We start from the raw sequence: 26,019 nt of genomic DNA, 5'->3' as shown, positions 1-26,019 counted from the left end.
TAATTGTATTGTATGTGTGACATTTGTTGTACAATGTGACGGAGGTAATGCTTCTGAAGACCTCAGAAGCGGTTACATTAAAACTTATTCAATTCTATTCTACTAGTAGTTCTGTGAACAGTAGACCTCACGCAGTATTCTCAGCCACAAGTACCTGATTGAAACTATAGACCTTGTGGAAATACAGCAATAGACTGGCTTCTCCACACATCTGTGTAATCACTTGTCAGCTGATTTATGATGAATAATTCTATAGTATGATTTTTACTCTAATATTGGCGTATGAAGGAGGCTCCTTTTTCCTTTTATATTATCCTTGAAATGCAAAATTTCCAAAAACCTTGTATATACGTCGACGCGCAATTAAAAAAGGAACATACCTGTCAAATTTCAAAAAAATCTATTACCGCGTTTCGCCGTAAAAGCGCAACATAATATAAACATTCATTCAAACATTACGAGAAACACCAAACCGTCGACTTGAATCTTAGACCTCACTTCGCTCGGTCAATTAATACTATATACTATTACTAGCCGTCAGGCTCGCTTTGTTCGCAATGTCCGTAAAGCCAGGGGGCTCCGCCCCCTGAACCCCCGACTGGATTGTCCAAAAATGAGATCAGCGGGCTCGCTTCGCTCGCCTGCATGTAGACCTGAGCGGAACCTCTGTACCGAATTTGAACGTATTATGTCAAATTTGATCTCGAAAAACACCTCTTACTATATCGGCGTATCTTTGGCGAACAAAATTCTTCCACCTCAGCTGAACCTGTGTACTGATTTTTTTTAAATATATTTCCATCAATTATTGAAAAGGGTGAGGAAACGCAGAAAAGCTGAGAAATCGCTAATTTTGGCTAATTAAGTTGGTATTAAGGAGGTCCTGGATAAATGCATTTCAATCTTCAACTTGGTGCCAACCCAACAAAGTCAACTCAACTTAATGCCAACCTGACAAAATTTTTAATTTAGTTACCAGAACAACTGTTTCGAAGAGGTACTCTCTCTAGATTATAGTTCTATATTAACATATGGTATGGACATTTCAATTATAATTTCAAGATATTGGAATAAGAAGAATATACATGCTAAAAGAACTTTAAACCCTTAAAACCACCCTTAGAGTTAAAATAACGCCAAAAGATTTCTTAGTGCGCCTCTAAAGGGCCAACTGAACATATCTACCAAAATTGAACGTTTTTGGTCCGGTAGATTTTTAGTTCTGCGAGTGAGTGAGTGAGTGAGTCAGTCAGTCAGTGAGTGAGTGCCATTTCGCTTATATATATATATAGAAGATTAATACAACTATTTACTTAGTTGCTTATGGAGTCATGTCTAATTGCAATGACTAATCAGTGTGTGTTGCGTCATAAGCAGCAATGTGAAGTATTGTGACTAGAAGTGACTAGTCTTGTCTTGACTAATCGGGATGTGACCAGCCTTAGTCTTAATGCATTGGTCCATAAATCAAGTATCAAAGAGGTTTCGGTTCAAATAAAGAAATAGCCCTGATGTACAGACATGTTAAATCTATTTAATCAACCAAAAATCGGCTACTTGAATATTACAGTCAATTAAAAGGTAGACTTAACTATGAGACGTGAAGAATCACAATAAATAATGTTGATAAGATGGTTCAAAACCACTAGAATTTAAGCCTATATAATAGGCTGCGATCATTAAAATAATAACTAAAATTGATAAGAAAGTTAATTAAGACAGAGATATTTCACATGATGTTGAATAACCAAAAATAAAATAGGTTTAAAAAAGAAACACCGCTCTTGATTCTACATTACAATAATTCACAATAATGATTTTACATCATTAAACCTACTTATCAAGTCTATGAAGAACGTTGATTCAATTCAAAAGAATTTAGTAAACCTGATATCAATCTAAAAAATGTTTCCACAGTTAACTAAAAACCCCATTCATAAGAAATTAAAACCTAGCTCAAACCTATTAAAAGTTTGTTCCATAATAAAGTATCATTAAGAAACATGGTAATTAAATTAATTATTCAACTGAAGAGATTTATGCTTGAGCCATGAATACTAAAGTACTTTATCACAGTCATTTCTAGGATGGTCCTAAAGATAGCTGTGACAGTATTGAAAAAATTTTAAATTTATGATAGCCTGAACCCATGAAATGCAAAGCGTGCATGCTTTGTTCAAATCTGCTCATAGCAGATTTCATTTCTTAAAGGTAGACGCACACAGATCGTCATCGGACGGGTGGCACGCATCGAACGATTAGATTTGATGCATTGTTTTCAATTGGAGTGCGAATACCTATCCGCATCGTATAGGTATTCGTTCTCCAATTGGAAACAATGCATCTATCCGCATCGGATAGGTATTCGTTCTCCAATTGGAAACAATGCATCTATCCGCATCGGATAGGTATTCGTTCTCCAATTGGAAACAATGCATCTATCCGCATCGTATAGGTATGCGTTCTCCAATTGGAAACAATGCATCAAATCTAATCTTCTGATCCGTCCGATGCGTGCCGTCCGTCCGATGACGATCTGTGTGCGCCTACCTTTACGCGCCGTTTGCACAGTGAAAGCTTAAATTAAATTGAATCAGCTGGTGGTTTAATAACCTCAATATGAATCACATTATAGAAAACGAAACTTGACATACATTTAATCAATTTTAAGACAAGATTCCGTTTAAACTGGTACTCTGAAAATGACCCTGTGTAGCATTCAAATTTAAGCAGTTCCGTTGAAAAGCCAGACATCTCCTCCAACTCCTCCCATTTTCACATACTTTCCATTTCATCCAATTTTTTAAAAATACATTAATAAAACCTGCACATAATGAAACGCTAACCTTTGTTTTGGCACAAGCCGCATGTAAATAATCTAATTCTGTTTGAAAAAGTCGTCATTATAAATACAAAATATTATGTTCACATAATTTCTGAATCGTCAAAAAAGTATATCAAGTAGAAGTCTGATAAAAAAATTATTGAATCTTTCTGAAAAGATAGCAAGTAGTGAACTACAGTATTATATCTTATTACTCGTCAATGATTAACTGAGTACAGTGATTATTCAGTTATTACTTAGTTGAATGTAAACTATTGTTATCATTCGATGGGGAATGCATTATTAAAACAATAAACATAAAAAGCTGTATTAATTCAAGCTATAGCTTGCGCCAGACTGCGCTTAACAAGAAATGATGAAGCATTAATATGAGGAAGTCAACTGTCTGGTTATTCGAAACAACATTATCAGACAATGTCAATGCAAATGGCAGTCTTCAGTAATTTAAATAATGATGACAAAGACTAATAATTTGTTCGACTAAGTTTATGAACTCATAGGTCTATGCGGTGGGGATGAGAAGTCTAAGAACTTTTGTATCAAATTCATGCATCTCAAGTAACAGGGAAAAATTGAAAAGAGTGTATCTCTCTTTCCTGATTAAGTGTTACCAAATTCACTGACTTGTGAAGGCTGAAAACCAACTAGACTAAAGTAGTTTGGTTTATGCCGGCAATGCCGCAACATAATTATTATAATCGTGACTTGTCATCTGTTTTGACATACCTGACTTTAGTACCAGATGGCAATGAGAAATAAGATATTTCAAACAATATAATTAATGTAGATTACAAATCAAGATATTATGATCAGTGATGGGAAATAAGGTAATATTTCAATAATATAATATTATTTATATATCAGATTTCATTCCCTCCAATTTATAACGATTGAAGATCATGTTGGGCTTTCAGAAAACTGTCTAAATTAGACTCAACATGTGGAACTTTTGTACGGGAACAAAGTAGTTTGTGTGATTGTTGATCAAAATGCTGATGTAGAGGCTAGGCCGGAGAAAATAATTAATGGACAATTATAATAATTGTACAACAGCCACTCGTTAAAAAAATGCTTATTCTACAATATTCAGTGGATAGGGGAACTTGACCTTTTCACGTGATGGAAAATTTCTGATTTCAAATTCGTTTCTAGCGACCCATAGTTTGCTGTATGGTACTACATGTCAACAAATTAGATAAGACAGATTAGAAACAAAATACCCAAAATTGAGGGGATTGATTAACATTAAAATAACACATGATATTGTAAAAACCTCAAATTTGGAGAAATAAGAACAATTCCAAATCTGTTCAGCGAGTACAATGACATCATTTTAAAAAATCAAAAATATAAAAATTCTAGACTTATTGTTTGAAAAAATGGACAATGAAAGCAATATTGAAAGTAATGCGGCACTTTTGTTGGTCCATTAGACTCAAAGTCGGACAGATTTCTCGTTCAGAAACTAAACAGTACAATGACACTCACACAAATAAACAGCCGTGTAAACAATCACAAAAACGACTTGGGTGACCGCTCTTCCCCGGAAATATGTATCCAGCATAAACAACTTGAATAAGATGCTCAATAAGTTGGATAAATATTTTCTCAAAATAATTATTAACATAAGAAGGAAGATTAATAAAATCAATAAAAATTATAATGAGAACTTATATAATAAATACTCAATTGTTTATTCATGACCTTACTCATGAAGGTAACATCAATTCCTATTTCGATTAAAATGAAATACAGTTTCCTTCAATGTGAAACTAAAAAAAATATAAAACGATTATAATATTATAGGTGCAACTTGAAATGAGTTTAATTTCATTAAGATGCTTTGGACACGGAATCCAGTTGTTGGTGAAATCCACTAGATTAATCTCTACTATCATTCAATACTAACATTGATGACTGTTTGTTTGGGAAAACAAATAATTTTACAAATATTGTGCTTATTATACATTTCCAGTTGACTTCAAGTCTTATAACCTATTGTAATTAAATGTTCAATGATAACAAATTCTAATTTATTGATTCAAATTGAATTAAAACAATGAATAAAATCAAAAAATAAAATGAACACATTTCAGATAGTTGGAAACAGACTTTATCATGGGTCTTAATCTCAAATGATCAATAAATCATCTTACCACACATGAACGATCATGTTATGTAAATACAGAGTTACGTATGCAAGAGTAAATTACAATTACCTAGTCATGCAAAAAACTGATTACCAAGTTCATTCAACTGAGAGCTTACTTGGCTCGACAACTAAAATAAAATTTGATACAACTTTTCAAGAGGATTTCACATCAACTATCGGTGATATTCCAAATTAACCTGCTTTGATAGCAAACATCGTAATGTTAAATCAAATTCTAAAATAAATCCCACTAACTATTAGCAGAGACATTGAGATAATCCTAAAACGTTGCAAGAATCCAAGTTCATTGAAAAATGTACACTCACAAAGATCCAATTGAATATTTACAAGGATGGAGGTTGACTGACTCATAAGAGGAGCGTAGCACACCTGACAATCGCTGCAATTCAGCAGAACTTCCACCTGTTGCCACACTCATTGCACAAAACAAATGTTGTCATAGGTTCATCAGCACTTCTTGTCTGCACCTGAAACATCACACAACACTTCATGAGTTTGACATTTCAAATGACTTGATATTGTATGTTATTGACGGCTTCAATACAAAGACGGTGTCTTGTCTACATTGTGCTACTTTATAAATCGAATTGCGTTCACACAGATTGAAATTTCATGATTGAATCACTCCTCCATTTAAATAAACAAAGATATTTGAATATTTGTCAATATTCAAATAATATTGACAAAAATCCAGGTTCTTTATATTAAGCCGTGTCCAAATTAACAAATGTTCGACATACATGTTCGGCATACATGTTCGGCAAACATGTTTGTTGAGGAGCTCAGGGACAAACATTTTAAAAAGTTTGGACAATCATTGTTTGTCAAACAAAAAATTACTGTTTTTCCAAACATTCTCAGTGTTGACAGCAGTAAAACATGAAACCTGTTCTCCTCACTTACAAATATTTTGTTTGATGACGCGTCCACACTGGCCATGGGCAAACATTGTTTAGTCAAACATAATAAATTTGCCCAAACCATTTTAACAAACATGTTTGTCGAACATTTGTTCAGTGTGAACACGGCTTTACATTCGCGACATACACATACAAATCAATTTATCTCTTTTCTGTATAGGGCTATTTGTAATAGAAATAGAAATAAAAATCTCAGTACCCTTTTGAAATATTTAATCACAACAAGTTTCGGACATTGATGCCATTTTTAAGTGATATGAAGTAAGTAAGTAAATAAATACTGATGGAAAATTCTTATTTTGAACATATGTTAGTGTATTCATATGATTTTATGAAATAAAACTATAAATTTTGGATTTAAATTAGCATGATTCTATCAAAAATGGGGTTATTGGTGTCTAATTGGATTAAGTTTATTTTATCTCTGTTTAATTTTGCCGCTTTATAAATATGAAATTCTTCTTTAACGTTCAGTTTTCCACTTTTATTACCATAATTTAGTATTTTCATATTGCAATCTATATCTGTAAAGTTATGGCCTGACGCCCGGTTTCATTAACCTCGTTCAAATATAGCCTAGCCATGGTCAATTAGACCATGGTCAAAATTTGATCACTCGTTCAAACATACTGTTCCACCAACCTCGGGATTGATCAAAACTCCGTCGGTCAAATTTGAACATGGTCAACTCTTGTAGCTGTACTTTTCTGAAGTTGGCCAACATGTTTGCTGCCTTGTTATTTGCTACATCTGATTTTTATGGATATAAATTACTGAGATATTGCAATTTTTCAAATGCTAATGAATTAATAATTATTATTAAAAGAAAATCCAAATTAAATTATGAAATATAGTAACACTCCATGATACTCACTTCCAGTTTCGCTGCTCATATTCAGAGGGTAATTTGCGCAGAATGTCCTTTTTACTTTACCGTCAGGCCGTCAAAAATTCAGATTACTGTACTTTTTTTCTGTAATTACTGTACTGATTTATATTCATTATTTCGGGGCAGGCCCCCTGGGCCTCTTCTTATATACGTCCCTGGCACAGACTTCTAAGGATTGAATAATATAGGCCTACTGTGTAATAAAAGAGTAAAGCAAATCTTTTTCAAAATCTTAAGTATTTGATTACCAATTTGATATACCAATTTGAATAAGGTGATAGAATTGCTACAAGTAGAATATACTAATTCTGTAATTTAGATCTTCTATGTTTGAGGATTAAAGCTTAACCTTAAAATGCTACATTGGAATGGAAACAATCGACCGTCTTAGGCTTGAACCTAAAGTGCCTTTTAAAAAGTATTGTAAATAATGGAATAAAAAAGAATACTCTACCTGGTTGTATGTGCAATTCCTCTTTTTGCATTTTCCACATTTGAGTAGATCAGTCTTGGTTCCTTGGACTGTGGCCAATTGAGCATCATCAATTGCTTCTTTCATGAACTTATTTCTAATCGCCTTCATTTCATCACTTGCCATTTCCTGATCAGAAACAAAATTCAATATTATTTTATGATACTTGAATGTGAACAATATGTTGAAAATTCGGAGGTGAAAAAATCCATCGAATGAATTTAAACAACTATTTACGCTTGCCAGCTTATGGTCTACCTCAATGGAAAATGAATTGGGTTTGGAATAGTTCATTTTTCGAAGTACTATAATCGGTGAAGGAAGATCCAGTTTTCCAGGTAGAAAAATACATTCTCTTCTACTGTATTTATAATCATAAAAATATTCTAACTGTAATCATTACTTCAAATGAAATTTTCCATTTTTAGTGTGGACACATAGATTTTTTAGCAAATGGAACTAATCCGTACCCAGATTTTCTAATTTTTACATCGGTATGATTGTTCAATTCAATTCAAAAAGTTCTTTATTCCTAATAAAAAACAAAACAATATGATTCACAATCTGCTGTCAGTTCTACATACTCTTACAAGAACTCATACATAAGAATAATATTTTTTTACAATAAAAACCCCAAACAAAATAGTTGAAATTAAATCAAATAGACAATAGATAATCAAATATAATCAATGTTGATTGCTCCTATTCAATAAACTCATGTATGAGTGTTACCAGCATCAGATCTTTGACTTGTGGGAGATGATGAAGTGAGGTATAATACAAATAAATGCTGAACGGAGTGAGAATTGATCCAAATAACGATACAGTGAAAGGATACTGAAATTGTGACGCTCCAGTCTACTAATATACGCCGGCTTGATAGCATTAAACTTTCACCCACAACTTGTAGATGATCTTTACTATGATAGTTGATGAAGTCCGACCACTTTAGCGTTTTATTAGCAAGTAGAAGTGTTGTGCTGGAGGAAAAGACTACCACATAGGGACACACACTAAACATGAGAAACTGTAGATGGCTCAGTCACAGAATAGATACAGAATGGAAACTATCAATAAAATAAATTGAATCTTCATTTTATAACTATTATTTATAATATAAAGGATATCATTTCGTTATTATATCTAATTAAATAAATGTATGTATCTTGGTTTAAGTGCAGTAGCATATACTTATATTTATTTTTTGTAAAGCTTTTTTGCATTTTGTTTTTGGCAAATAAAATTCATTCATTCATCCACTGAAAATGCCTATCCAACCAATGCTTTTACATGGCACAAATTCTAGACACGTCACGTGACTGCACCAACTTGTTAGAAAGTTCCAATCCTGGTCTTTTGATTGGCTCGCAGCAGTAAACGAAATCAATTGATCCGGGTGAGTAGAGTGATCCGAACCTCCCATCAATACTATTACAATGCGGAACTTTCTAACAAGATGGCGGTTTTTTGTGCCAGTGTACTAGCCGAGTTTCCATATTGTATCTATACTGTGGCTCAGTTAGGAGAAACATATCAGCTAGTGAAGAGGATGTCAGATCGGCTGGAGCAAAACAGATTATGAGAGAAACAAGGCACATGCGCAGTACTCTATCCCTCTTTTCTCCTGAGTGAACCTTCTACAGAGTGGGTGAAAAGTCCGAGAACGGTTTAATATCTCATACACAAAGGTAAGTTAACGGTGGGTGTGATTGAGGATCCTACTCCCATTGGTAATACTACTACACTATGACTTTTAAAATCTTGCCCGCCATCTTGGATCCGCCAATATTGAATGCAACTTTATTTTTTAAATAGGAAGGTTGTCATATGATACATGATTTCAATACAGAATTTCAAGACAAAATTTCATGAATGGCGAAATCCGCACATCGATATCTCAAACCGTTTAGAAGATATTCACATTATTAATCAATACCATGCAAATCAGAAATGAAATACATTAGTGGTATTGATTAATAATATGAATATCTTCTAACCGGTTTGAGATATCGATCCCCAATCACACCCACCGCCAAATCACCTTTGTGTATGAGATATTAAACCGTTCTCGGACTTTTTACCCAACCTGTATAGTCGGCTGCACTATTCAAGTTCAAAAGTGAGTTCAGTTTTCCAACAGGATAAATTGTTTTAGAACATACCCCTGTGAAAATGAGAGAAATATCGTATCAAAGATTTTCCATTGATGAAAGGATTTGATGATCGATCTAGTTACCTCAGCAGTCATAACAGCAAGTCTTGATGCTGCAAGAGCTCCAATTAAGAAATTCGTCCGAAGTTGAGGATTTTTCGAGTCTTTCAAGTTGGCAACTCTGCTTCTAACCCTATTCTTGTAGCGGTTGTCCGTGTTGCGGAATTCATGATAGATCGCCTCCTCCAGTTCTTCAGCCAACTCTTCGGGACTTGCACAGCCTTCCAAACTTGCAGGTGCTGTAAATTACAAATAATAACGATAATACATGCATAATTATTGCAAAATATATATGTGAATTCGTAGCTTTGTTTGAACTAGGCTAGTTGAAAGGTGAACATATCGAAAATCCTCATCCCTAACCCTTGTGTTTGAGACATTAGGGTGGTTTAAAAAGTAGTGTTTCTTCATTCCTGGCTAACACACATGTATCTTGTGAACAATGCCTTTCAACGACATGACCAACTACACAAAAATGAAACTTTATAGATTTCCTACAAGTTTCGTGACATATTCTATAGTTTTCGAGTTATCAGCTCTTGAAAATGTAGTCTTTGGAAAGACAGTTTTTTATCGTACTTTTTGCACTTTCGGGGCTTATAACTCTTCAACAATGCACCGGAAAAATAAGTGCTAAACATAGAGTTGTATAGCATTTCATTATTTTCAATTCGATGTATTATTTCACCATTTCATGCTTTCATTAATTGTTATAGCAGTTCTAGTATTAATAGTGAGATCATTCATTTTGCAAATAGATCATTAGACAATGTAGGCTAATTTGGAGACAAAATGTCTGGAGCACAATTTTTGACTCTCCAGTTTCATTGAGACTAGTTAGGAGGTAAACATATTGGGAATACTCATCCCCAGCCCTGTGATGAAAGTGCAGAAACGTCAAGTTGATACTTGTTACTGTGTTTAAAATTTCACACAACACTGAAGCAGCTATATGTGTCCTCATCACAGATTGTCAATAAATTATTTTACTCAGAAATTTTCAAGAGCACTAGTATGAAGTCTCAATGAGTCTCACATCGTGCCTATGCGTTAATGTGTCTTAAAGTGTCTAGTCTCACTCAATGAGTGTTACTGAAACTTATCACATTGCAGTGCAGTCTGGTGTACGGTGAAGACTATGTGGATAGCCTACTTTCTGACTTCAAATGATCACTTTCACAACTTTTAAATGAGAGTAAATGCTCATCTTGAATAAATCACGGAATAACGTTACAATATTGTAAATGAATGATTTGCAAAAGATCTCCATAAAATCAAGTTATAAATAGTTCAGATGATGATAATAATAATAAGGGACTCACTTTGATCAGTTCGAATTGCGTTAGCAAGGAGTTCTCTGCATTTTAGACGAACTGCATCTGTGGTATTTGCTGGTGGGAACGAAGATTGCATCTTTTTATCCTTCTCTTTGCTCTCTTTTTCTTCTTTTTCCTTAGGTTTTTCTTCCTTTTCCTTTGGCTTTTTCGAGCCACTGGCTGGTGTATCTTTTGAAGCATTGGGACCAGCTGTATCAGAAAAACAAATTACTTTTAAGCAAAGAAAAATTGGTTTTACGTGATGAACTGCTGCATAATTTCAATTTATGTACGATACTGTAAATGGATCAAAGTTCTCAGTTCTTTTGAAAAAATTTCAAGTGAATCATTAAAATAATTATTTGAGAGCATGGTGGATAATTTGAGGTGAGTGAGTGAATAATAATACTTTCATTGAACTGCAGAATTGAATCAAGGTGAGTCAAATGGAAATCACAGCCAACACCTAAGGTATCTTATGTTAGTACAGTATTAGCCTACCAAAAATTATTTGATGATATTGCATTACTCATGTTCTACTATTTGTATCAAGTTATATAGCCTACTCTCGAAATTTGGCTGTACAATGATCTATTTTCGATATAATGTCAACAAACATTCAATACTGTAGTTTTTTTAATTTCCTTATTTTTGTGTGAAAATTACAAGCATCCGAATACTTGATTAACCGAATGGGTTCCGGTCCCAATTAATTCGGATAGTTGGAGTTCTAGTGCATTCCATAAAAGAATTAGGTATAAAAACCTTCAAGACTGAAAACATCAACTAAGATTACAGACCTACTCTGTGGCCCCTAGTTCGAGAATACCGGCATGCCTAGAGTATGCTATAACTCATATACTATTGTTAAGGTGCGTACAGACTTTCGCTCTGCTCCGCAACCGAACGTCACTCCAGCAGAGCGATTGATGATCGACCGGGGAGCAACAGTGGTTCGACCGGGGAACGCGAGAAGATCTAACATCTTCCGTAACGTTCATGATGGGTGCGCGGGCGGAGCGACTGTGGTACGATGGAGGAACTAGGGCGGTACGAAGGCGGAGCGTGCTCGGTACGGGTTGGAAGTGCGTATATGTGTACGCAGCTTTAAGCAGCACAATGATACTAGGAATTCATAACACGTACAACTAAAATGCAATTTTTTTATTAAATTGCCTTGCAGTATTTGATAAACTAGAACCATTCATGATAATATATAAGATAGTTTACATAATTATGCTACAAATTTTCCAAGGAAATATTTTTTATATAAACCAAAGTAGTTAATTCAGTATACGATCAGTCCATGACCAGCCGTCGCCAGACAGACTTCGTCAAAGTTTAAAACATTAACAAAAACAAATAACTTGAGATTGCTGCTGATAGTTTCACTTAGCTCTGTAGATAGACTGCAATTCAAAATTATGAAACAGTCTCAAACTGTTTCACAAGTTCACTGGTTTCATTATCTCTCAGCAAGTACATAGGGTAGCTGATGTGTTTCTCACGTAACAGCCTACAAAACTTCCTATACTCCAGCTAACGAACACAAATCGACAGTCTGTTAAAAATGTATTGAGTCCATAAGGGGTAGCATTCATGTGCTTTCGATAGTCAGGAGTAGGGCAGGTCAATGTTGCCTCGTTGCCTAAGTCCTCGTATCGTGGTGGTGCAGGTAGCCCTCTCCCGGAAGGCATGAATTTCACTCCTTAGGAGTCAATACATGTATTGACTGTAGACTGTCAGTATTCTCAGACGTTTGAAAATTGGCCAACAGTGCCCCAGGTAATGCGATGACGTGATAACACGGAGAACTATCTTCTTTTTCCCTTAGTACTATTCAATAACTTATGGCTATGGAACAGTCCATGGTAGGCTGGAATCGAGTAGTTGGCAGGCACATGTCGCTTCAGTTTCAAACTGTCAAACTGGCCAGTCGATTGCACAGCATTGCATTATGTCGCTCCCACGATAGAGTGGGTCATCACAAAACCCAAGAGTTGACCTCTGCTTGATGAATTTAAATTAATTTCTTGGGAATAACCCCCACTATACGTTTTACTCTTTTAGCAGCCACTGACTTAAGTGGTGATTTAACATACAATAAGGCAGTAAAAGCAGACTCACCGAGAAACTTTTTCCAATTCTTGATGAGTGTCTTAGATAAACTGATCACTTCTTCATCTGTACTAGACTTTCTAAGAGCATTGACAGTCATTCCAATTCTTGTCTTTGTCAAAATTTCCAAATTGACCGGTAAGTTCTGCAGAGCCTTCAGCAAGTCTAAAGCCTGCTCTTGCCCCTGAAAAATGTTGATGAACAATGAACAAAACCCTGTAAGCCATACAAAAACCTCAATCAAAAAGCGTTTTTGGCATTGATTTTGAAAACACTTTTGATGTGGAATAAGCACTTATTTTTAGCAGTGACGAGATCGTTTCAACCAAGTGTGGGCTATTATCAGACTGAAGTTACGTCTTCTACCTTTTAAAGTAAAGAACTGGACTTTTATAGCACTCACTTCAACTCTGAATAAAGCTTTATTTAGTTATCATCAAACACCTCAAAAACAGTGACTACATTAAACACGCAAACAGTATGTGAGGACACCTTATAGGTCTATCATCTGAAGGCTAGTGAATAGTGCTTGCGTAGCAGCCTTGAGATCCTAGATTTGATCCCAGATTCATTTAATATTTTCCAGTAATTTTATAAGAATATTGAATACTGATGTATTGAATAAAAATCGTAAATCGGACGGTTGAATCTTCAGTAAGTTTAACGCCGGTTAACCAGAATGGAAATTTTAACCTCAATGTAGTTGTTATCCAAGTAGGGGAAGGGTGGGTAAAGTGGCCCCTCTTTTATTTTGTTGGCTTTTCAATAAGTTTATGATTGTTGACAGTAATGAAACTCATGTCTAAAATTGCTTATACTAGGTTCCAAGTAAACATGTGTTATATCTGAAATTTCATTATTCATCTGATTTCAATAATAGAATTAAAAATGTGCTAAATGGCCACTCTACCCTCCAAGGTTGGGTAAAGTGGCCACAACCTGGCCGCTTTACCCGCCTCCAAAATCCAAGCATGAAAGTGTTGAATTAGTTCAAAAAAGAACACTTATTACAATACTCCATTCATATTTATTGTTTATTTTAATAATTTTACAATATAATAATTATAGCCTTATACCATTAAATTGCCTATTCTTGAAGTATTTATTCTAACTCCTGTCGAATATCATCTTCAGTTGTGAGAAACTCTTCTCCCTGTTTGAGGCTGGCACAAAAATCTTCTGCTTGCTGTAGAAGATCTTGACTGTCAATATTGTCTGAATCTAATGACTCAGTATGAAGTTCTTGGCTTGGCTTTTTTGAAGTCCTGTTGTCATCAATTTCTGCTGAAGGCATCTCATGGTCCTCACTTTCTAAAGGAATGTTTTGATCTTCATTCTCAGAAGGCACCCACTCTTCATCATTCTCGTCTTCTGATGTAGAATAAATTCTCTTCTTCCTTTCATTCTTCAATTTTTTTGGTGATTAATTTTTTTTGTTTTCGGGTTTTTTGATTTGCCTACATTTCTAGAAACTGCTCCCTTTTCCTTCTGTTTTGGCGCAATATTTCTCTTTTCATTCCTTTTCTGGATCTTTTTATTGACATTCTCCTGTCTCTTCTGCATCTCCCCAATAACTCATTTTTGTAAGGATTTCCTGTTATGACTGCTGTCTTTCCTTTTTTTCTGTTTTGCCTTTTTGGCACAATCTGGGATTTTTTTGGAAGAAAATTTCTCTAGGAGAAACATTGAATGAGCTTCTATTCATATCTTCATTCACACCACTAGGTCCAGAATCTTCTTTTGTTTCTTGATTTTCTTTTTTCTCTTCCATAATTGGGATGTCAGTCACATCAGCTGGTAGAAAGTCATGATCACGGAAAACATCTGGATTGAATGGGAAAATTCCACATTTCCGGAAACCATTGATGGCTGTTGAGGGCACAGCTGCTCTCAAAAAAGATTCACCAAGGAGTCTGCTGATTTGAAACTATGTGATGGCTCGTCCAGGGTTATTCCTCAGAAACTTTTCACACTCTTGAATGTAATATGCCTTGAAGGGTGCCATGAAGGATACATCCAGAGGCTGAAGTTTGTGGCTGCAATGGGGAGGCAAGCATATCACAGTCGTGTGATTTTCTCTGGCCATGTTGATGAAATCAATATTCTTAGTGTGTGTGGCATGCCCGTCCAATATGAGCACCGGTGACTCTGCTGAAGGCTTTGAATGATTCAGGAAGTGTTCAAACCATTTTTAAAAAATATCTGCTTGCATCCAGCCACTTTGAGTGCATGCAAATTCTGAGCCAGGAGAGCTCCATCTGTCAGCTCTGCTTTCATATTTTTCCTGGGAAATATTACAAAAGGAGGTATGAAAGTTCCCCCAGCAGACATGCATACTTCGAAGGTTGAGAGTAGACCTCTATCAGCAGAAGTGATTGCTCCCACCTGCCGCCTGCCTTTTAAAGCAAAAACTTTTGTACTTCTACTTTGAACGGTTAAAAGTCCTGTTTCATCACAGTTGTAAATTCTATGAGCAGGAAACGAATGATTGTCTAGAACAGTCTTTAAAATGTCGAAGAATTTGCACACATTCACTTTGTTGAATCCTTGAGCTCTTGCTAGGGATGCTGCTGCAGGTGTCCTCAGGCTGATGGAAGGATGCCTCTTCTTAAAACCGGCTACCCAATCCTTGTCAGCCATCTTCTTCTCATGGTTGAATGTGTGTAGAATCTTATTTTTTTCTGCAAGGCTGTAGGCAGCACACCGAAGTTCATTTTGAGTCAACCCATAGAAACGTCTCTCCATGTCAATGATATATTCGCAAAGCTCCTGTTCTTGTTCCTCACTGAAAACATTTCTATATTTGCCCAGAACCTTCTTGATTTCAACTGCATAGACATTTTTGTCAAGCACTCTACGTTTCAGAGTATTCCTTGGTACATTGAACCACTTTGCAGCTGTTGCAAATGGCATTTTTTCTCTCTTCACAGCCAGTACAGTATTGCTTGTTTCATGGACTCCGAATCCCATGACTGCTGATGGTCAGTCTTCCTCTTATAATGAGATGGCATCTTGATAGCAGCGTAACTGTAACAATAGAGAACGAAATTATGAAGATTAAAATAAGTATTTATAGTTTCTCCATCATTCATACATAATTTATTTATTTATTCATGCATACCCATATTGTATTATTTGTGAATGATATTGAATGGTAGAAAGGACTTCCTAGTGCTAACTCCACCTAATAGAGAATATTTTCATTTTATAACATACTCAAAAGAACCTCCCATAGACCTTTTACTTATAGACTCCATTCTATTCAAAATTTAATCCAAACTCTATACAGTATAATGATTCATTCATCACCTCTACTTGAATGAGAAATATGAGTTTCAGTTTATGGAAATGATGGCTAAGCATGAGTGAGAATGAATATGTGTGAGGAGAATGGGTATAAAACCATGCTGTTCCTTGCAATATGTTGTTTTTGAAATGATTAAAAATAAATAAATGAAATAATTCAAGTAGCCTAATGTTTTTAATCTTAATAGTTTATAGGTAGGCTATCTCAATGATAGCCTAAAAAATTTACCTGATAAGAAAAAAAAGGGGCGAGCAAAGTGGTGAGAAAGTGATGAGAAAACAAAGGGGTGGCCACTGGCCACTTTGCCCATTAACAGAGTGGCCACTTTGCCCGAAAGAACGCCATTACTAATAAGATACATTATAGCCTAAACTAACCAACTTGACAATGAACTTTCAAACGAAAATGTATTCAAAGATGAAAAGTAAGCAAATCAGCTGCAACCTAGCAAATAGATATGACACCTATTAATATTAAACAGTATCAAATAATATTTGTCACTTACCTTAACTATGTGATGTTGGAAACAGCAAAATGCGAAATTTGTTGGTACCATTAACAGTAGAGCATCCAAAGTCACGGACAACAATGACCGACTGGCTAGCGACTAGTTGGCATTATTTCCACGAGAATGCATTACTAACTAACAGCATAAAGTCGAATGGCCACTTTACCCACCCTTCCCCTAAGCCTAATTACTGTCAAGAGTCACACATAGTGATGTAAAATTCCCGGGAATTTATGGGAACTTGAAAAAAAATTATTATTTCTTTCATAAAAAATTACCGAAAAAGACGTTTTTTGTTACACAAGGTCTCAATCAACTGTTATTCAACAGAATTATGTTAGAAATATAAGGATGAATAACTTATAAATTGTAGTAAGTTCAAAGAAAACAGTAATTACATTTGAAGTTCATAGACTTATCATGGACTGAAAGGAGAAATGAGCACTCAATAGCCTAAATCATTCAATTGCACCACTATTATCATGCTACTTTCATGTCTCAAGGTGCGTACAGACTTTCGCTCTGCTCCGCAACCGAACGTCACTCCAGCAGAGCGATTGATGATCGACCGGGGAGCAACAATGGTTCGACCGGGGAACGCGAGAAGATGTAACATCTTCCGTAACATTCATGATGGGTGCGTGGGCGGCGCGACTGCAGTTCGATGGAGGAACGAGGGCGGTACGAGGGAGGAGCGTGCTCCGTGAGGGTTGGAAGAGCGTATATGTGTACGCAGCTTTACAAGTTCAATAAGATTTTTTTAATAACTAATAAATGCCTGTAAATCAGGTAAACAAAGTCAACAAAGTATTGAGTGTAATTTAACTTTCATTGCATGATTTTATTCAATTTCTCCGCACAAAAATAATTGAACCCCTAAATAAAGATTAGAGTAGAATATCAATCCAAAAATTAGAAAGTTATAAAATACAGCAAAATAGGCTAAAACAAGGAGAATACTCGAGTTTAATTCAATATTAAAAAGAAAATAATTCCACAGCTCACAACCTTTCAAGAGTCATTGAGGCTCATTTAACTTGTGATAAGATACTAGTCCAGGCAACGAAAAAGATATAGAGGGAAAAGTTTGGAACCCAATTTCTGACTTCGCAGTCCTTTTAAGGATAGTGAGGGGGGTAAGCATATAAAAAGTCCTCACTCCTACCACACTCAACACTAAAACTTCTATAAAAATTGATGGAAAGCATAAAATGATGAAATAATACATTAAATTGAAGAGAATTGAATGCTCTATAACTCACTTTCTTTTAAATACTCCTACAGTCCAGTCAATGAAAGATTATAGAGGGAAAATTTTGGAACACAATTTTTGACCCCGTAGCTCTTCTTCTAAGCAAAGGAGTAATCATATAAAAGCTACTCACTCCTACCCCCTGTGTAAAAAAATTAAATTTCTCGATGCATTGTTGTTGAGTAATGAGCCCTGAAAGTGCAAAAATTTGGAAGAATAACTGTCTTTTCAAAGACTTCAAGCTTTTAAAAGTGAATATCTCAAAAACTAAAGAAGATATCACAAAACTCTACTTTACAAAACTTGTAGGAAATTTATCTAGATTCATTTTTACTCAGCCATGTCGCTGAAATGCATTGTTTCCCAGTTACATGCGTGTCAGCCAGAAATGAAAAAATGAAACTTTTAAACTACCCTCATCCCTTAAGCTCAAGGAGTAGGGATGAGGACTTTAGATAAGTTCACCTTCCAACTAGTTCAAACAAAGCTGCGAAGTCGAATATTGTGTTCCAAACATTCCCTCCCAATTTCCCTGACAATTAATCTATTGTTGTTAAACTGAGGATTTTCACACTCAAAACTATAACGGCTGCAACAATCGTTGGAAGATGCGTAAAATAATAGACCATAGAGGAAATCGAAGAGAATATAATGCTCTATGAGTCCATGATTAGCACGGATTTTTTCAATTAATCGTTAAAAATGTATAAGGCCAAAAAGATGAAGAATCAAAGTCGGAAGGGTTTTTCTTCAAAATGTGATATCCCAATGTGCCTACAGAGCAATTCACTTTTAATCAGCTGATACCAAGCTTTTTATGTCTGTATCTAACAGTTTCTGTAAAAATACAGATATAGTCAGCTGATTAAAAATGAATTGCTCATGTTCGCGGCTCGTATATTATCTCTACGCACCTTTAGACAGCTCATAACTATAAAACTATAAGAGATATGGAAAAATGTTGGAAATGAAATTTGTAGGATATTTTGTGAGTTTTAATTTTGTGATTGAGTTCGAAAAAATTTCCGAAAGGCGCATATTGTTCGAGATATATGCAAAAAACAAAATATGGCACTTTCAAACCACCCCCACCACCTTATCACAGGGGGTAGGAGTGAGGAATTTTGATATGTTTACCCCTTACTACCCTTAAAAGAGCTACGTGATCAAAAATTGTGTTCCAAAATTTTCCCTCCATAATCTATCATAGACTGGACTATACGAGTATTTAAAAGACAGTAAGTGAGTGAGCAAAAACAGGCTCAAAGAATGATGATTTATTGATTATATTGATGTAAATATGAGTGGGATTGATCAATTTCAATCATTTTAGAGCAATTTTATAAACTCCCTAAGTTTCCATAAATTCCCGAAATTCTTGGCCTCGGAAATATTGCCAAATCATAAGTTCCTTCCCACTGGGAATATTCCCGATCCACATCACTAGTCACACACCAGGGTATATATTCGTAAAGATGTAAAAGTTGTTTTAAGGAGCAAAAGAAAAACATAGTATCACTTCTCAGACTAGACTAAGTGACTCACTATTAAAAGTGACTGACTGACTATTAAAGTGTAGCCTAATGTGTGGGATCTAACAAACATTATTTTTTTAAATAAATAATATTGAGCTGAACAAAATTGATATTGGTTAAAGGCTACATATCATCGTAACATGCCAAATCTATAGAAACTAGTGATTCAAATTAGTAGCAGGACAAAACCTTTATCTTTCATTAAACCAACGCTTAGATGGTAAACAATGTTGATTACAAACAATTTTAGGTTAATCATTAGCATTACCTAAAACATTTCAACAATGTGAGCAGTAACTCAATATTTTTGTCCTACATGTGCTTTCACTCTTTTTAATCTGAAATTAGGCTTTTCTATCCAAATATCATGTTTAAAATTATCATAAAGTTAGAAATAATTGGGAAACCTGCTAATTTGAATTGTTGTTTGATGAATAAATTCAATTTTGATTATCACTAACAATGCAATAAAGTTTTCTAAGATTACAAACATTATACTATTCAGTCAAAAAAGGATATTTACAAAATGTCAAATGTTTATTTTCATAGATAAAAACATAATTATAAAATGTAAGGCAACCGGTTCAATATGATAGTGTTGGAAAAGACGGCCAAAGAACCAAGGAAAACCACCAACAACTTACTGATCCATCTTCGGAAGTCATTTTGGTCAGTTTTTTCTGTATCTTCATTACTTCTTCTTCAACATTCATTTTGAAAAATTACTGAAAGGACAATCTACACAGAAAATAACAAACGTTAAAATGAAGTAAGAACAGCCTCTAGATTGTTAGAAATTTTACTGGATTTTCAGCAACGATGGACGACAAACCACCGACAACGGTACGCATTTCGCGTCTGAAAACCGAACTCAGAGTGCTTGTGAAGTGATCAGCATAGAAGTTGAATTTGGCCAGAAGATAATAGAGAGCTCCCTATTTTTCAAAATTATATTTTACATATCATTCCAATCAAAAAATCATATTTCATGATATTTGGAATTTCAATATTTCTCTAAATGTATTATTTAATCTATTTGTCACAGCATTTTTATAAAGTATATTAAATCATCTTAACAAGTCACAAGCATTGCTCATGCCACCTTAATTCAATCTTGTTCAAAAATTTTGAATTGCTCGACTACAGAGTTGCCGTTTTTTAGCTAGTCGATAAGTACAGTATAATATTCAGAATGTGAATAGTTGAATACGTATTAATTTTGATAGATTGCTTGTTATATTGACAAGAGATTTGTTGATACATCTACTGCTAAAAAACCTAAGTAAAATTCGAATCTTTCCTGTATGACACCAGAATTTATTGTAGTGTACTTTGCTTTATTGTAGTGAGCTTACTATTATTATCAATTTAAGTTGTTTTTGACGTGACAACGTCTTATAAATTGGTTTGCCGGGTGACACTTCAAGAAACTGCGTTACGTTCCCACGTTATGCGCTCACAATGAGAGCGAGTGAGAGCGTTCGTTTCGGTTCACGGTCGTCTGGAAAGAGCACGAATAGGAGCAGAGGCAAGCAACCAGCAGCGACCCGAAGCATTCACCTGGAGAGAGAGTGAAACGGAGCTGTCAACCTGCGCAGGTGCCGCAAGCAATCTCCTGCGACTGCGCCACTACTTGCGCCACGAATATGAAATTTTCAGTGCGAGATTCTTTGTATAAATTGATGTTTTAAATATAATTCTTTGTATAAATAAATGTTTTAAATTGTTACTATTACTTCATCCTTCTTCCTACTATACAAATGAATATTCACATTAAAATTATTTTACCACTCTAAGTCGTTGTCACGTAAAACTTTCGCCCGTATACCAACTTTACAGGCAACCAGACTTTTTTTTTATAGTAATAATTGATTGGTTGACATTTGAAATTCTCATTCTATGGAAATCTCAACTGTTCACCATTACTCCAGTCTCCAGTATAAATTGTACCTAAATTGACTTCTCAACTAGAATCATAATATTCATATATGACCCATTGTTGGTGCAGATAACTGATGTGTGAGGAATACCCGCCTGAATCATTAAGGACCTCATGTATGTTGATTCTAGTTCAGGTGATGTTCTCGAATGGTTGGCATTTTAAAACTATTCCAACTCCAGCGTGTGTTTTTGGCATGCTCATGCACCAATCCACTTCTAGTTTACTTTCACAGTTGATAAAATAAATGCCCACTGGTCACAGTTCAGTGCATCTGTCCGGTTGAGGTCACTATATTGTATAGTGACATTTGATAAACAAATCATATCTTTGAGCATATTATATAAGTGTATACATGCCACAAAGAATGGAAGGAGAAGACGGGAGAATTGTAGAGAAGCCTGAGGAAATAAAACTGTTATGGGAAGAATATTTCAGGTAACTTCTAAATGGACAAGATACAACAACAACGAGGGAGAAATAGAGGAAGAAGGAAACAACCAGTGGGAGACAAACCAGGGTAATATCAGCTGGAAGGAAATGGAAGATGCAATTCAGAGAATGAGCAGTGGAAAGGCACCCGGACCTGATGAATTATCAGTCGACATGATTAGGGCAGCTGGACCGATTGGAATACAATGGTTTTACCGAGTTCTGAAATGCATCTGGAAAAGCAAAGTAATCCCAGAGGACTGGAAGAAAGGAGAAATAATTCCCTTGTTTAAAAAAGGAAGTAAGAAGAATTGTAAAAATTATAGGGGAATCACCTTGATGAGCCACTGTGCGAAAATCTTCGAAAGAATATTACTAAACAGAATCTGCCCAAAAATCGAGCTTGAACAAAGTGAGGAACAATATATGGTTTTCGACCAGGCCGCAGTATAGTAGATCTTATATTCTCCATAAGACAACTGATGGAAAAGAGCTGGGAATATAATAAGAAGATTGTGATGCTATTTATAGACATAGAGAAAACGTATGATTCAGTGGATAGGCAAGGTTTGTGGCAGGAAATGGAAAATTTTGGGATTGAGAAAGAACATATTGGCATAATAAAGGAGATGTATAGGGGATATAAGTGCAGAGTAAGAACACAAAGTTGTTGTACAGACGAGTTTGAAGTAAGGAATGGGCTAAAACAGGGAAGTATTCTATCACCAGCCTTGTTCAATGTAGTTATGGAAGGAATGAATAGACAAGTGAGAGAGGAAGTAGGAGAAAGGGATAAGAAAATGATATTTGCGGATGATATGATGATTTGGGGAGAAACAGTTGAGGATGTACAGATGCAGTTGGATGCTTGGAGCAGGGTTATGGAGAAATATGGTCTGAAAATAAGCAGGGAAAAGAGTGAAGTAATGGTTTTTGGAAGGGATGACAATTTTGCCGGAGATATCAGATTGAATGGAGAACCCCTGAAAAATGTTGGAAGTTTCAGGTACTTGGGCAGTGAAATTGCAGATGATGGGAGAATAAACCACGAGATAACTAGAAGATTACAAAAGGGAGGGAATTTCTACCAAACAGTGAAACATTTGATTTGGGATGGAAAAGTACCAGAAAAGGCAAAGATTATGATGTACAAGATGTATTACGTACCCATCATATTATACGGAGCCGAGACATGGACGATGACGGAAAGAGAGTGGAGTCGAATACAGGCAGGAGAAATGAGGTTCCTCAGGGCAATAAAGGGGAAGACACGAAGAGACAGAGTTAGAAATGAGGATATAAGAAGAGAATTGAACATGGGGAGTATAAGGGAAAAGGTTGAAAGTATGAGACTACGCTGGTTTGGGCACATGAAGAGAATGAGAGAGGATCGGCTGCCAAGGAGAATGGAGGAGATGAGGATTGAAGGGAGGAGACCAAGAGGACGACCGCGACGACGATGTACAGATTCAGTGGCCAACGAAGTGGAGAAGAGAGGACACCGATGGCGGCAGGTGGAGGACGAGCGATGGTGGGAGGACCGAACAAGATGGAGAGGCATTGTAAACACCCAGACCCGGCACTAGCTGGAACGGGACCCGGATATGTATGTATACATTTTTATTCGTCAAATTATTCTGATTATCAATCACATATTACTGTGTAGTGTCGCCAAAAATAGTTCAAAAACTAATTATAAATTAGTAGCAGTTTGTCATGGATAGTGAAATATATGAGATCAATATTTAAGTTTATTTTACTTGTTGATTCAAATTTCAGAAGTATGTTGTATCCTTTTCCTGATTTTTATTCTTCATGCAAATTGTATCGTCTGTACCGTAGTACCTGTTATTGAGATAACAGTACCTTATCTATCATTTATTGTACCTATCTGTTATTTGTTTGCTGCGCTCTAAATTCGCTCTCCAAATGTGCAATGTGCAAAAAATGTGAATTGCACCTTATGAAAAACAAATGCAGTGTCATTATTCTCTTCTATTCTGTATAATAGGCCTAAATACAGAATTGATCACTCATGGTATACCGGTATTATATCATAGGAAAACACAAATATGTTGTCAAATTCAACACAGTTTCATTCGGTACACGACCATATAGTTTCGTGACCACACAAGTATATAACTGTGTAGAATTTGACATTATTTTAATTGAACCGGTGATTTGAAAAAGGGTATAAGTCCATGAAGCCCAATTTTTCAGGAGACACAAAAAACTCTCTATCTTCTTTATTTCCATCTGGATTTTTAAACGTTATATACAAAAGTTATTGGTTGCAATAATATGCATAATACTATTCAGTCAAATTTTCAAAAAAAAATTCAAATTTTTCCAATAAATACATAATAAAGGCCAAAAACTTATACCCTTTTTACAATCAATTTGATTTTTGAGTATTCTGAGCATTGAAATGATTTAAAACATGCAAAATTATTTAAATAATACATTTATTTGAAGAGATGAAAAAATTGTTATCAATATTGATAAAAAAAAATTTATAGAAAAAATAGTTATCTCTCCTCCCCTATTCATTGTCACTTTCGTCTTGATTGGCCATTGTGATTGGCCATTACATGAGTGAGTCATAAAATGCTTTGTGCTCATCAGGGATGTATTTTAAAAGTTTTCTTACATCTTCCACCTTCTTGTTGTTCAGAGGAATCACTCCTGTGTACGCTTTCTATTCAATTCGTGGAAGTGAGAGGATGACATTTTTTTCTGAAGTTTGAAGCAGTTGTCAGTAAGTTGAGGCAGTTGTGTAGGTGTGTAGGCCCTAATGCCTCCAATGAAACTGTTTGCTTGGATGTAACTTGGGTTCATATGAATCAGTATTTCTCATACCCCTTTTACGCTTAGGTAGAGAAACATCATTTTCACTATCATAACTCTCAGATAACATTTTGGAAAATGAAAATATTATTATAACGAAGCCAAAGAAGCATAAAGACCAATAATATTGAACAGATCACTGGACTGACTAAACTGAAAATAAAATGTGAGTGTAGACTGTAGAAAGATGGCTGTGTTGGCCGACGTAGACGACAACAGTAATCAGCTGACTGGGAACAGCCGTGTTGACTGTAAAAACGATACAAGTCCTGGACTGATGTACCCTTCTTCAAATCAACGTAGAATATGAATGGCTATAACTTCCGTTTGGTTCTATGGACTAATATCCTTTTTACACTAATCGAAAGGTCTATCTTAATACAACAAAATGGCTACCATAACTCATTTTGACAAAAAATTGGACTAATGCCCTTTTTACAATCAGAGGTTCAATTATTATTGTGTTTTTATTCAATTATGGAACGGTTCTACAATATTGACAATGCTGACTCAGTCGAATTTTTATTATCATAGGACTTTTAATACTAAAAAATAGGTAAAAGGCCAATTTATTGAATAATCTTGAGTACTGTAAATTGGAACGTTTTATTTGAACGATTACAATTAAATTTCAGTAATACCGTAATAATTATACAATTTATACCTTTCAAAGAGCCGTTTAAAATAAATAAATTGTTTTTCAATCCCAATCCATAAAAGCTCTCAATAGGAATATTAAATATCTGCAGGGTACCGTATCTCTATTTGTAACAAAAGTAGCGTATGAATGATCTTTATTTAAATCAAACTAATATAACAGAACTATATATCACAATATTTTGTCTATGAGTTATTATCAAATTACTATTCATATTCAACTTATGTGAATGTGAAAACAAGTAGTTATGTTTTTGTAAATAATATTCAATACATTCAATGTCATGCATGTTATACGAGTCTTGATTCATGATTTTCATACGTACAGTAGGTACCCTAGTAAAATTTAATCCACTTATAGATTAATAGATACCTAGTGTGACTTACAAACAGTGAGTGGTTCAAAGAAATCAAATTATAAGCTTCATAAGGTGATTAAATACAAACTATACGATAAAGTATTTCATGAGTCACTCCTACTCATTTCCATCACAAAAATGTTCAAAAAAATCTTCAACTGAAAAATTACCAAAACGTTCTTGCTTCTTTCAGTTTGACGAAATCACTCATATTGGGCCTACTGATATTCCACAGCAG

At 35.0% G+C, this 26,019-nt stretch overlaps 2 protein-coding genes across 2 annotated transcripts; both read right to left on the bottom strand.

The window, feature by feature from the left end:
• Nucleotides 1-1,514: 1,514 nt before the first annotated feature.
• On the bottom strand, nucleotides 1,515-20,423 carry LOC111061237 (transcription elongation factor S-II). Its single transcript, XM_039423067.1, has 6 exons — nucleotides 20,192-20,423; nucleotides 12,955-13,129; nucleotides 10,834-11,037; nucleotides 9,536-9,750; nucleotides 7,282-7,428; nucleotides 1,515-5,485 (listed from the first exon to the last, which is right to left on the bottom strand). The coding sequence occupies exons 1-6, from the start codon at nucleotides 20,258-20,260 to the stop codon at nucleotides 5,405-5,407; spliced, it is 891 nt and encodes a 296-aa protein (XP_039279001.1). The 5' UTR covers nucleotides 20,261-20,423; the 3' UTR covers nucleotides 1,515-5,404.
• LOC120350338 lies at nucleotides 13,782-16,921 on the bottom strand. The gene is made up of 2 exons (XM_039423068.1): nucleotides 16,758-16,921; nucleotides 13,782-15,972 (listed from the first exon to the last, which is right to left on the bottom strand). The coding sequence occupies exon 2, from the start codon at nucleotides 15,913-15,915 to the stop codon at nucleotides 15,115-15,117; it is 801 nt and encodes a 266-aa protein (XP_039279002.1). The 5' UTR covers nucleotides 15,916-15,972; nucleotides 16,758-16,921; the 3' UTR covers nucleotides 13,782-15,114.
• Nucleotides 20,424-26,019: the final 5,596 nt, after the last annotated feature.

This window comes from Nilaparvata lugens, chromosome 3 (genome assembly GCF_014356525.2).
Source record: "Nilaparvata lugens isolate BPH chromosome 3, ASM1435652v1, whole genome shotgun sequence".
NCBI classification, from domain to species: Eukaryota; Metazoa; Arthropoda; class Insecta; order Hemiptera; family Delphacidae; genus Nilaparvata; species Nilaparvata lugens.
The sequence above is the reverse complement of the archived record's forward strand: the minus strand, read 5'-3'. Positions and strand labels throughout refer to the sequence as shown.